Source organism: Lampris incognitus, chromosome 7 (assembly GCF_029633865.1).
Source record: "Lampris incognitus isolate fLamInc1 chromosome 7, fLamInc1.hap2, whole genome shotgun sequence".
NCBI classification, from domain to species: Eukaryota; Metazoa; Chordata; class Actinopteri; order Lampriformes; family Lampridae; genus Lampris; species Lampris incognitus.
In genome coordinates this window covers 1,586,169-1,600,719 of record NC_079217.1, presented here as the reverse complement: position 1 = coordinate 1,600,719, position 14,551 = coordinate 1,586,169, and the positions used below count along the sequence as shown (strand labels likewise).

At 49.0% G+C, this 14,551-nt stretch overlaps 1 protein-coding gene across 1 annotated transcript; it reads right to left on the bottom strand.

The window, feature by feature from the left end:
- Nucleotides 1–8,441: 8,441 nt before the first annotated feature.
- si:ch211-151h10.2 (uncharacterized protein LOC567699 homolog) lies at nucleotides 8,442–10,593 on the bottom strand. The gene is made up of 4 exons (XM_056284112.1): nucleotides 10,446–10,593; nucleotides 9,032–9,159; nucleotides 8,732–8,912; nucleotides 8,442–8,571 (listed from the first exon to the last, which is right to left on the bottom strand). The coding sequence occupies exons 1-4, from the start codon at nucleotides 10,584–10,586 to the stop codon at nucleotides 8,452–8,454; spliced, it is 570 nt and encodes a 189-aa protein (XP_056140087.1). The 5' UTR covers nucleotides 10,587–10,593; the 3' UTR covers nucleotides 8,442–8,451.
- Between the last annotated feature and the right edge of the window lie 3,958 nt (nucleotides 10,594–14,551).

Below are 14,551 nucleotides of genomic sequence, written 5' to 3'. Positions count from 1 at the left end.
GTCAACACCCCGTGTTCGACCCTGTGGCGGCGCGTCACAGTCCAGATCCCTCCGCACGCCGAGGCCAGCAGCCATGACCCGCGTCCCGCTGCAGACGTCCGCCGCGCCGGAGGCTCGCGGGAGCGGGAGCGGGAGTGGAGGAGGCTCGCGGGAGCGGGAGTGGAGGAGGCTCGCGGGAGCGGAAGTGGAGGAGGCTCGCGGAAGCGGGAGCGGAAGTGGAAGAGGCTCGCGGGAGCGGGAGCGGAAGTGGAGGAGGCTCGCGGAAGCGGGAGCGGAAGTGGAGGAGGCTCGCGGAAGCGGGAGCGGAAGTGGAGGAGGCTCGCGGAAGCGGGAGCGGAAGTGGGGGAGGCTCGCGGGAGCGGGAGCGGAAGTGGAGGAGGCTCGCGGGAGCGGGAGTGGAGGAGGCTCGCGGGAGCGGAAGTGGAGGAGGCTCGCGGAAGCGGGAGCGGAAGTGGAAGAGGCTCGCGGGAGCGGGAGCGGAAGTGGAGGAGGCTCGCAGAAGCGGGAGCGGAAGTGGGGGAGGCTCGCGGGAGCGGGAGCGGAAGTGGAGGAGGCTCGCGGGAGCGGGAGCGGGAGCGGAAGTGGGGGAGGCTCGCGGGAGCGGGAGCGGAAGTGGAGGAGGCTCGCGGAAGCGGGAGCGGAAGTGGGGGAGGCTCGCGGGAGCGGGAGCGGGAGCGGAAGTGGAGGAGGCCGTATTCGGCTTCAGTGTCTTCAGAAAGGAGGCGGGCAGGACTAACTCAGTTCGGATCAAAGACGTTCGTGTCTGTCAAAAGGGAAGAAAAGGTCCAAGGGGCTGCTCACTTTTTAGTAATAACAGAAACGCTTCCGGCGCTGACCTTTCAGGCCCCTACCCCCCCCTCGCCCCCCCGTCCCCCCCCCCCCAAACTAGAAATCCCTGCTCTGAGGGGCTCAAGCTGTCTCGTCCGTTCCGTGTGACGGAAAGACACAGAAAGAGAAATTGTTTTGGGGGGAGAGAAGATCTGGCATTGTTTAACCTGTAACCTGTCCCCCGAGCACTCGGCAGGAGTACAGGAGTACGTTGCACACATGGCATAAGGCTTCCCAGCAGATGGAGGAATACTGGAGGGTGGAGGACCAGGCGGAGTAATGGAGGATGGAGGACCAGACAGAATACTGGAGGATGGAGCACCAGGCGGAGTAATGGAGGATGGAGGACCAGGCGGAGTAATGGAGGATGGAGGACCAGACAGAATAATGGAGGATGGAGGAACAGGCGGAGTAATGGAGGATGGAGGACCAGGCGGAGTAATGGAGGATGGAGGACCAAGCAGAGTAATGGAGGATGGAGGACCAGACGGAGTAATGGAGGATGGAGGACCAGGCGGAGTAATGGAGGATGGAGGACCAGGCGGAGTAATGGAGGATGGAGGAGCAGACAGGCGGTGACTGATGTGGTTTCTCAGTGGTGTAAATGGCCGACTGGCTGATTTAACTGATCAGTTACCATGGAATCATAAAACACCTGAAACACGGGCCAGCTGGAAGAAGACAGGAACACGTAGTGGACATAGTGGACATAGTGGGCATAGTGGACATAGTGGGCATAGTGGACATAGTGGGCATAGTGGACATAGTGGGCATAGTGGACATAGTGGACATAGTGGACATAGTGGACACAGTGGACATAGTGGACATAGTGGACATAGTGGGCATAGTGGACACAGTGGACATAGACATAGTGGACACAGTGGACATAGTGGACATCCTTCACACTGTCCACATCTGTATTTACACGTGTGAGGGCTCCGGCCTGCTCGCTGCTCCCATGAGGCGGGCTGCAGGGACCAGGACCGGGACGTGGTCCCTGCAGCCCGCAGCGCTGATGGATGACGTTAAACTGTAAATGGCGCCGTGGAAGGAACGACGCTGGGACTGAACGCCCTGCTTCTAATAGCTGGTGAAGAGCGCCCTCTGGTGTTCACACTGCGCTACATAACATGACGGCGCCGTTGTCCCATAATGGAATCAGGAATCAGGACACTGTCATTTCAACACACATATTCACACTAACACACACACCCACACTAACACACACACACCCACACTAACACACATACCCACACTAACACACATACCCACACTAACACACACACACCCACACTAACACACATATCCACACTAACACACATACCCACACTAACACACATATCCACACTAACACACATACCCACACTAACACACATATCCACACTAACAAACACACACCCACACTAACACACATATCCACACTAACACACATACCCACACTAACACACATATCCACACTAACAAACACACACCCACACTAACACACATATCCACACTAACACACATACCCAGACTAACACACATATCCACACTAACACACACACCCACACTAACACACATATCCACACTAACACACATACCCACACTAACACACATACCCACACTAACACACACACCCACACTAACACACATACCCACACTAACACACATATCCACACTAACACACATATCCACACTAACACACATACCCAGACTAACACACATATCCACACTAACACACACACCCACACTAACACACACACACCCACACTAACACACATATCCACACTAACAAACACACACCCACACTAACACACATATCCACACTAACACACATACCCAGACTAACACACACACCCACACTAACACACATACCCACACTAACACACATACCCACACTAACACACATATCCACACTAACACACATATCCACACTAACACACATATCCACACTAACACACATATCCACACTAACACACATATCCACACTAACACACATACCCACACTAACACACATATCCACACTAACACACATACCCACACTAACACACATATCCACACTAACACACATATCTACACTAACACACATATCTACACTAACACACATACCCAAACCAACACACATACCCACACTAACACACATATCCACATTAACACACATATCCACACTAACACACATATCCACACTAACACACATATCCACACTAACACACATATCCATACTAACACACATATCCACACTAACACACATACCCACACTAACACACATATCCACACTAACACACATATCTACACTAACACACATACCCAAACCAACACACATACCCACACTAACACACATATCCACATTAACACACATACCCACACTAACACACATACCCAAACCAACACACATACCCACACTAACACACATACCCACACTAACACACATATCTACACTAACACACATACCCACACTAACACACATACCCACGCTAACACACATATCCACATTAACACACATACCCACACTAACACACATACCCACACTAACACACATATCCACACTAACACACATACCCACACTAACACACATACCCACACTAACACACATATCCACACTAACACACATATCCACACTAACACACATATCTACACTAACACACATACCCAAACCAACACACATACCCACACTAACACACATATCCACATTAACACACATATCCACACTAACACACATATCCACACTAACACACATATCCACACTAACACACATATCCATACTAACACACATATCCACACTAACACACATACCCACACTAACACACATATCCACACTAACACACATACCCACACTAACACACATATCTACACTAACACACATACCCAAACCAACACACATACCCACACTAACACACATATCCACATTAACACACATACCCACACTAACACACATACCCAAACCAACACACATACCCACACTAACACACATACCCACACTAACACACATATCTACACTAACACACATATCCACACTAACAAACACATATCTACACTAACACACATATCCACACTAACACACATACCCACACTAACACACATATCTACACTAACACACATACCCAAACCAACACACATACCCACACTAACACACATATCCACATTAACACACATACCCACACTAACACACATACCCAAACCAACACACATACCCACACTAACACACATACCCACACTAACACACATATCTACACTAACACACATACCCACACTAACACACATATCTACACTAACACACATACCCACACTAACACACATATCCACACTAACACACATACCCACACTAACACACATATCCACACTAACACACATATCTACACTAACACACATATCTACACTAACACACATACCCAAACCAACACACATACCCACACTAACACACATATCCACATTAACACACATATCCACACTAACACACATATCCACACTAACACACATATCCACACTAACACACATATCCATACTAACACACATATCCACACTAACACACATACCCACACTAACACACATATCCACACTAACACACATATCTACACTAACACACATACCCAAACCAACACACATACCCACACTAACACACATATCCACATTAACACACATACCCACACTAACACACATACCCAAACCAACACACATACCCACACTAACACACATACCCACACTAACACACATATCTACACTAACACACATACCCACACTAACACACATACCCACGCTAACACACATATCCACATTAACACACATACCCACACTAACACACATACCCACACTAACACACATATCCACACTAACACACATACCCACACTAACACACATACCCACACTAACACACATATCCACACTAACACACATATCCACACTAACACACATATCTACACTAACACACATACCCAAACCAACACACATACCCACACTAACACACATATCCACATTAACACACATATCCACACTAACACACATATCCACACTAACACACATATCCACACTAACACACATATCCATACTAACACACATATCCACACTAACACACATACCCACACTAACACACATATCCACACTAACACACATACCCACACTAACACACATATCTACACTAACACACATACCCAAACCAACACACATACCCACACTAACACACATATCCACATTAACACACATACCCACACTAACACACATACCCAAACCAACACACATACCCACACTAACACACATATCCACATTAACACACATACCCACACTAACACACATACCCAAACCAACACACATACCCACACTAACACACATATCTACACTAACACACATACCCAAACCAACACACATACCCAAACCAACACACATACCCACACTAACACACATACCCACACTAACACACATATCTACACTAACACACATATCCACATTAACACACATACCCACACTAACACACATACCCAAACCAACACACATATCCACACTAACAAACACATATCCACACTAACACACATATCTACACTAACACACATACCCACACTAACACACATACCCACGCTAACACACATATCCACATTAACACACATACCCACACTAACACACATACCCACACTAACACACATATCCACACTAACACACATACCCACACTAACACACATACCCACACTAACACACATATCCACACTAACACACATACCCATACTAACACACATATCCACACTAACACACACACCCACACTAACACACATATCCACACTAAACAAAACCATCACTGTCCGGGGGAACGAACAGCAGCCAGGACGACTGTCAGAACCGCCGGTCTACGTGGGCTAGCAGTTAGCCTAGCCTGCCCCGAGCGTGGGCTAGCAGTTAGCCTAGCCTGCCCCGAGCGTGGGCTAGCAGTTAGCCTAGCCTGCCCCGATTACGCGTCCTGTCAGGCCGCCCTCGGTGTTTCCTCCTCGGGTCCAGCTCCGGGCTGGGGCCGCGGTCCCGGGCCCACCGGACCGGGCTCTCCCGGCCGATCCAGCGCCAGCTCTAGCAGCCAACAAACCAAGACAAAAACTTGGACGCAGACGTGGACAAAGACCCTGCATCGACGGTACCAGGTGAGGCCGCTGCAAGTGTGAATTTGCGCCGCCACCTTCCCACAGGGAAAGCGGACATTACAATGTGGGCAGCCGGACGCCGCTTTGACATGACGAACAGGAGGCTCTCCAAGAGCAGACTCTGTCTTTAGTACTTTAAAGCACAGCTCGGCAATCTAGCAAAATGACATCTGAATGATGAGCCACAACAAAAAAGGCAATAAATAGTCACTTTACCGACAACCTGTCAAATCAAACGACCAACATTTGAAAATACGGTCCCCGGGTAAATCCGTCCGCATCAGGGTCATAGGGCCCTGAAATTCATTTCAAATTTCATTTCCTCTTTCCAGAACTACGAAGGCGTCCAAAGGCTGTGGAGACCTGCATTGCTGTCCTCTCACACAGGGTAAGAGCCTCCATGTCTGCGTCCTCCGAGGGGTCCGGTGCAGGTGTCAGGGAGGGGTCGCGAAGCGGACCCGGGGGAGCATCAACTGAGGTTCGACTGCAGGGGGAGCAGAGAGTCCGCGGAGAGGCAGAGCACTGACAGGGCACCTGGCCGGTGGTGGAGAGGGGCCGGTGTGTCTCTCCTGGATCTCACAACCAAGTCCATCCAGGTGGGCCTGGAATGTGGACGTCTGTTGTTCCATGGAGAAGAAACTCTCTTGGACCTTGTCAAACTGTGTGGAGAGAGAGAGAGAGAGAGAGAGAGAGAGAGAGAGAGAGAGAGAGAGAGAGAGAGAGAGAGAGAGAGAGAGAGAGAGAGAGGGAGAGAGAGAGAGAGAGGGAGAGAGAGAGAGAGAGGGAGAGGGGGAAGAGAGAGGGGGGGGGAGAGGGAGAGAGAGAGGGGGGGGGGAGCGGGAGAGAGAGAGAGGAGAGAGAGAGAGAGAGAGAGAGAGAGAGAGAGAAGGTACAATATCAGCTTTAGGGTCCCATCACACTGAGCAGGCCCTCTGTCTGACTGTGCGTTTTTATAGCACCATTGTTATTATTGTAATTATATATCATTATTCTAGAAGAGAGAGAGAGGGGGGGGGCAGAGAGAGGGAGAGAGAGAGAGGGACAGAGAGAGAGAGAGAGGGAGAGAGGGAGAGAGGGGGGGGGGGAGAGAGAGAGGGAGAGAGAGAGGGAGAGAGAGAGAGAGGGAGAGAGAGGGGGGGGAGAGAGAGGGAGAGAGAGAGAGAGGGGGGGGAGAGAGGGAGAGAGAGAGAGAGAGAGAGAGAGAGAGAGAGAGAGAGAGAGAGAGAGAGAGAGAGAGAGAAGGTACAATATCAGCTTTAGGGTCCCATCACACTGAGCAGGCCCTTTGTCTGACTGTGCGTTTTTATAGCACCATTGTTATTATTGTAATTATATATCATTATTCTAGAAGAGAGAGAGAGAGAGAGAGAGAGAGAGAGAGAGAGAGAGAGAGAGAGAGAGAGAGAGAGAGAGAGAGAGAGAGAGTGAGAGAGAGGGACAGAGAGAGGGAGAGAGGGAGAGAGAGAGAGGGACAGAGAGAGGGAGAGAGGGAGAGAGAGAGAGGAGAGAGAGAGAGAGAGAGAGAGAGAGAGAGAGGAGAGAGAGAGAGGGGGGGGGGAGAGAGGGAGAGAGAGAGAGAGAGGGAGAGAGAGAGGGAGAGAGAGAGAGAGGGGGAGAGAGGGGGAGAGAAATGGTTTCCACTGATCATATGGGGGGGCAGTGTGTGCAGAGCTTGTTGGTGCCTGCACACACTCGTGAGAAGAAGAAACGCCAACTATGAACATATGGGTCTGAACCACCTGAGAAAGAAGACGCACACATGCACACACACATTTACACACACACACATACATGCACACGCACACACACATTTACACACATGCACACATACATACACGCACACACACACACACATACATGCACACGCTCACACACATTTACACACACACACACATACATACATGCACACACACACACATACATGCACACGCACACACACATTTACACACATGCACACATACATACATGCACACGCACACCACATTTATACACACATACATACATGCACACACACATTTACACACATGCACACATACATACATGCACACGCACACACATTTATACACACATACATACATGCACACACACATTTACACACATGCACACATACATACATGCACACGCACACACATTTATACACACATACATACATGCACACACACATTTACACACATGCACACATACATACATGCACACGCACACACATTTATACACACACACATACATGCACACGCACATTTACACATGCACAGCACTCTGCTGTTTGTGTGTGAGGCGTTGTGTAGAAAATGTACCTGCTCCATGTTGGACTGGAGCAGGAGCTCCGGCCAGACTGGTCCGCCGCTGCTGCTGCTGCTGCTAACAGTGCTGCTGCTGCTAACGCTGCTGCTGCTAACAGTGCTGCTGCTGCTAACATGAGTGTGACTCCAGGTTAGCTCCTATGAGAGCGAGCAGAGAGCACCGCGGGTCAGTGTAAACAGCGCTGAGTGGACACAGCAGGAAACAGCTAAGAGGTCTTTTCTTTTCTTTTTTACGTCTTTCCTCTCTCGCGTAGAGAAACTCTGACCTGCAGGATTCGTGTGCTGTCCCTGTGGTGGGCCTGGCAGCACCGGAGCTTGTTCCTGTACTGGTCCAGCACTGCGGACAAATCCTTCCCCCCAAAACACACAAGCATTACACACTCACTAATGTGGACTTCTCAACAGCGCACCACATTCACAGTCTCGAACTTTCCCCCGGTTTGCACGCACACAGCGGCAGACTCGCACGCCAAGTCGGCCTTCACTCGCTCGCTCCCACTACGCCCCTACCTCTGCCTCGGCCCGAGCTGTGGACAGATCTCCGTGGCCTTGGCTCCACTCTTTGGTGAGCGTGACCCTGGTGTGGAGCTCCTCCAGCTGTGCCCAGAGGCATTCCAGACCCTCCAGTGTGTCCTTGATGCTGGCCTCGAATTCCCCGTGCACCTGGACGAGCCGGCGCAACAGCCTTGTCCTGTCAAAGAGGGGTTGTGTGCTCTGCATCGTCAATGAGGCGAGAATTGAGATTGAAAGTGAGAGACAGCCACATGTTGTTGTTGTTGTGGGGTTTCCTTTTCCTTTTTTGCCCCTCACCTCTGCTGTAGGTAAGTGCTGAGGAGCTTCACCTTGTCTCTCAGGAGGGAGTCTGCTTCCTGCTGATGTACCCCCTCGGGCCATGGCTCAGACAGAACGTCAGCCCTTTCCAGGGTGTCAGACACTGACTGGGATGAGGTAGAGACAGAAAACAGTTTGTGTTTTGTGGTTCTTTGCAGCTGGATCGGTAGAGCCACGGCACCAACTATGCCAGCGTTGGAGGGGGCACGACTGCAAATGGGGGGAGGGGGGGCGGCGCATGGGCATGTGGGGAAAGCAAAGCAATCATAGTACGCTTTCCAAGGTGCATTAACATGTTTAAACCCAAGTGGTTGTGTGCATAAATTTGCACAAATAAACAGACAAACTGAACAAACATGGGAAGAAGAGGGCAGAACATTGTGTTGCATGGCGGGGAAACGGGGTGGGTGTGTTTATGGAAACATATCCCACCAGAAGAAACTCAAAAGAGTCAAGTAAAACGCAAGATCACGGCAAAGCCAAACACGGGTGTTTCGTAGAAATGGAAGCAGATGAAAAGAAAGCTCGGTGAGGGGGGAGAACCGTGCAGCGAGGGGGGAGACGAGAGGGAGACGAGAGAGGGAGACGAGAGAGGGAGACGAGCTATCCGGGTTACAGCTTCTTCCTCTGCTGTCTGGTAAATTAATAGTGCAGGTGACAGCAGCTCAGTGATGTGTCTGCTGCCTCGGGCTTCAACACCTCCTCTGTGGTGCATACTGAATCACCGGGTGTGATCTCTGCAGTCATTACCGAGTAAAAGAGACAACGCGGCAATGTTGCCGGGCATTCCTGCACATGCACGGAGCTGTAAAGAAATAAATAAAACAAAACAAAACAACACAAAGGAGATTGTCAGAGGCGGTGCCAGATGCTGCAGATTGTGTTGTCCTGAGGCGACCAATTTCACCAGTGGCGCCTGCAGAAAAGGTTTAATGGGTTGGCCGAAGAGGGACCAGTGTTTTTTCAGAGCCGTCACTCAAGTTGTTCTTTAAATTTTGAGTATATTCTTTGCATGACGTGTGCAGCTTATGTAGTCGTGCCATCGAGGCGATGAGGAGACACCATTTGGTAAATGCATGCAAATGACTGCTTGGATATAACAGAATCATAACCCTGACTGAAGTCACAGGGACTTGAGAATATTGTGCTCAATCCGTCTTTGCAGTATTTCTTGTTACTGTACAATAGAGGCAATATTTGCAGACAGACACGGCAGAGTAACCAAGTCTCTGCAGACAAGCTCAGGCCCCGTAATTATGAGGGCTCTTAAAGAACTGATCTCAGACCAACGAGGTTATCGGGAAGTGCTTATGTCATGTGACCTGATCGCTAACACGTCACCAAGGTTTTTTGCTTTCTCTTGAGAGATCCTACACCCGCCCGCGTATCTCACCTCCAGCCGTGTGAGGAGAGCCTCGATGTGGGCGGGACCGGGGTCCGTCAGAGGCTCCTGGAGCACACACAGCAGCAGGCCGTCTGCCAGGGCGTGGGTCAGGGGGACCCAGGCACCCGGGGGTCTCTCTCTGGATACCATGGGGGAACGTGAGAGATCAGAGTGAGAAAATTGAAGTATTGTATAACAACAACAACAGGTTAAGACAATAATAACAAATGTCTACCATATGAAGAGGCTCACTCTAAGACCATATATCATCCATCACGCCACCCCATTTACTAATTAATATGCAAAAAAGTAAAACAATTGATTAGTAATTAAATAATTCAAAATTTCTTTAACAAATTTAAATTATAATGAGAATAATTATTATTATTATTTTAGCGTAATTAAAAAAGAATGAAGGTACTTCTTCTGAAAGGGTGGTGGCAACTCTAAGTGTTTGGGTGACAAATGATGATGCTTTTTAAATATGTTAGACAGACAACATATGCATATCTAAGATAATATATTTAAAGAATAATAATCATTTCCCCTAAAATGGATGCCGGGCTATGGTCGGCCTACTAAAATATGTTCCTTTCTTCCCGAAAAACGGATCCTTGTGTTGCTAGCACAGGATATCTTGTGCAAGCCGGCCTTTGACCTGCTATGGCTCCAGATACACCAGCTTCATACTACATAACTTGTAATTTAGTGGACGGGTCTTCAACTAATGGATATTTTAGGCTTAGAAACATCATGTGGCAGTGGCTAAGAGTATGGTTTTGTATATTTGTTTCAGTGAATACACTTTAGTTGGACTTTTATGACCTTTCGTTTGTCAGGGGTAGCTTGAATGACCTGTCTGACCCCATTCCACCTTGGCTACACCTGTGGGGTGTGCAGCTTCTTGGAATCGAACTAATGTTGTGTTTCCTTCCTGTTTCACTCAACTGTAAGTCACAAAGTGGAAACTTTATTCCCTTTATACTCTTCCTGTCTCACCGTATATACTGGTTATTGTTCTGCACGGTCACAAGCTCTTGTCGCGTTCTCTGAGGAGGCACCCCCTTAATTTTGAACAAAGACAAGGAATCACCCGGGTGAGATTAACAACCAGGTAAGGGGTCGGCCGGTGGGGTCAGGTAGAAGCAATGACGCTGGACTCACCCATCTCCGTCCGAGCCTCAGGCCATACTTCAGGGCAAGGATGCAAATTGCCAGTATGCAGACTGCCAGAAGCCTCCTGCACACCTCCCCCATGCAGAGAGAGGGGTGCAGGGGCGCCTCCACCTGGCAAACAGACCACGCTACACCTACCAGAGCTAAACTGTAGCAGCCTCGCCACGGATGACCTCTCCCTGTCATCAGGGTTTGAGGCCAAGTCCTGCGGTGCAGCTTCCTATCAAGGGAAGGTTGGTTTGACCTGCAGCGATGGGAGGAGAGGGTGACAGAGACAAAATGACAATGAATGGAGTGAATAAGCAAGCGGATAACTGGGAATGTTTGCATGAAAGTAGGAGCAGAGATGCAATTCAGGGCAGGAATTTGGTACAATCAAAGTCCAAGGAATATTGAGCTGACACAAATCATTAATTAATTGTTCCAGATGAAACAGATTCACTGTCTGCACTTACAATAGGCTGCAGCAATATATGCATATGGGTGCAATGTCAAGGTGTGGCTCTGCTAACAGCATGTAAAGAGGAGGTGGCTTTGAGACGTCAAAATTAAGCAGTTAATCTCCTTGATAGGCAAAATGTGCAGCTGCCACCTGTCTGCAGGCCCAGACAGAAGGGTTCAGCCTAACTAAGCCTGATTGAGAACTCTCCAAGGACAGGATGTTGTGTTGCTGTACAGCCCCCGAGGCAAATCTGTAATTTGTGATATTGGGCTATACAAATAAAATCGACTTTACTTGACTAGACTTGAAAAACCTAGCTTTAAACTGTCTGTAAAGGTTTTACTTATTACGATGACCTCATGAGGACGTCTCCTGAGCGAAATTCAGGAGAAAGCGCCTGTAAAAGTGAGTGTGCTTTCCCTTTAAAGAGTTAAATCTGAGTTAATAACATGTGATGAAATGAAATGCATAAGGCAAATTGATATAAATGTTATACTTCCCCCTGCAAATAAACATCAGTTTATTCAGTATATGACAAACTAAAAATTAAGAGTATATATCTCACTAAACTCATAATCAGAAGAATCAATAACCATGTGGCAGTAATAAAGGCATTTAGTTTGTTTACAGTGAGCATCAAATTAATTATGAGTATCAAAATGTGCATGTCTGGGGTGAGAGGATTGGGGGGCTGAAAATAAAAATGTCGGCCTAATGCAATCTATCCATTTAATCTGTCCCTGTGTGGCTTCACATTCAGCAGAGCGTTCGGTATTGGAAGTCCCCACATGATAAGATGTAAACGGACTCTCGTCCAAACATCTGAACCAGCCTTGTAGTCTCATCCAGCACCACACCAAGGACAGCTGGTTCAGGTCTTGCGTATGGGTACATGACAATACATACATATAGATGAATGCAAAGTCTGATTTGCAAGCCATCAGGTCTGCAGACAGACTGTGTACCTGAGGGAGCGCTCTCTCCACAGTCAACCCGGGGAAAGCTGCAGAAGAGGTGTCCATTTCATACCTCTCACCCCCTGATGACTTTCACTCCGGGGCAAATCAGAGAGCTGTCACTAAACAATCAGACAGGGCACCTGTTGACTGACATACCTCCGCCGTCCTCCGTAGGTTAGTTCTCTCTTCCCTTCCTCCGTCCATTCATCGGGTGACTCCCGGCCTCCTCTCTCCCTCCGAGTCCCTCGCCCCTTTGACCCTGAGGGGAGGCAGTGGTCAACTGAGGCATAGCGGCCAAAATTAAAGAGACATCCCGCTTCAAACTCTGTCAAGAGACTTACGACATAAACCTGCCCAGTCAGGGACTGGCTGTGCATCATGGCGAGCGGGTCCAACTGGTTCTGCTAGATGATTAGTTTTCCGAGCAAGTGCTTTTATTCTTTTCCCACATTCCTGCCAGAGAGGAATGTGTTCAGGCACACCGACCACATGAACTGTGTGAAGGACCAGGCTGAGTTCCTGCTCCACCCAGTTATCCCCGCCCTTCCAACAATCACCTTTCTCCTGAGTGGCGTTCAGTTTCTAACACCGAGCTAGATTCTCTTTACGATATACTAAAAAAGCCACACACAACCATGCTCGCTGCCCCCCCCCCCCCCGTCCTGCCGGAGGTCTGGGACAAGCTGCCACCTTTTCTATCTATTTACCTCCCTATATCTAGACACCAGCTTTGTAATAATAGCTGACAGATCATTTATAATAATATAATCATCACCATAACAATACTTGTGATAATCTAATAACAGCTAATAGACTGTTTAAGATCATGTCCGCCTCCATTTCAAGCACAGGGTCTGCCCCTGGCTATCGCCACGCAAGCTAACGACAGTTTCCAGACAGGAGTTCTGCGTTTCTCAGGAAGTGCGGCTGATCTTCACCGAAGTGGGTACCAGACAAACACATTCTGCCTAAACTAAACAAACACTTGTGTTTCTCACCATGACCAACAGCGACCTCTAGAGCAACACAACAAGCTTACTGTGGGCTGACTGGCAGCGTAACTCATACCGAACACCAAGCAAACCCTCAAATCCAGTGAGCGGCTTCAAGATCTGGGAGAGGTATGGGAGAGGTATGGAAGAGGTATGGGAGAGGTATGGAAGAGGTATGAAAGAGGTATGGGAGAGGTATGGAAGAGGTATGGAAGAGGTATGGAAGGGGTATGGGAGAGGTATGGAAGAGGTATGGAAGGGGTATGGGAGAGGTATGGAAGAGGTATGGGAGAGGTATGGGAGAGGTATGGAAGAGGTATGGGAGAGGTATAGGAGAGGTATGGAAGAGGTATGGGAGAGGTATGGGAGAGGTATGGAAGAGGTATGGAAGAGGTACGGAAGAGGTACGGAAGAGGTACGGGAGAGGTACGGGAGAGGTACGGGAGAGGTACGGGAGAGGTACGGGAGAGGTACGGAAGACGGGAGAGGTACGGGAGAGGTACGGAAGAGGTACGGGAGAGGTACGGGAGAGGTATGGAAGTGTGA

What these genes read in the sequence shown, in the direction of transcription:
- si:ch211-151h10.2 (XM_056284112.1), bottom strand. Translation starts at nt 10,586, where the DNA reads ATGGTATCCAGAGAGAGACCCCCGGGTGCCTGGGTCCCCCTGACCCAC. An exon ending in AGCACTTACCTACAGCAGAG is followed by an intron (nt 8,913 to 9,031) that starts GTGAGGGGCAAA and finishes CCTCTTTGACAG; the next exon opens with GACAAGGCTGTTGCGCCGGC. An exon ending in CAGCTCGGGCCGAGGCAGAG is followed by an intron (nt 8,572 to 8,731) that starts GTAGGGGCGTAG and finishes TTTGGGGGGAAG; the next exon opens with GATTTGTCCGCAGTGCTGGA.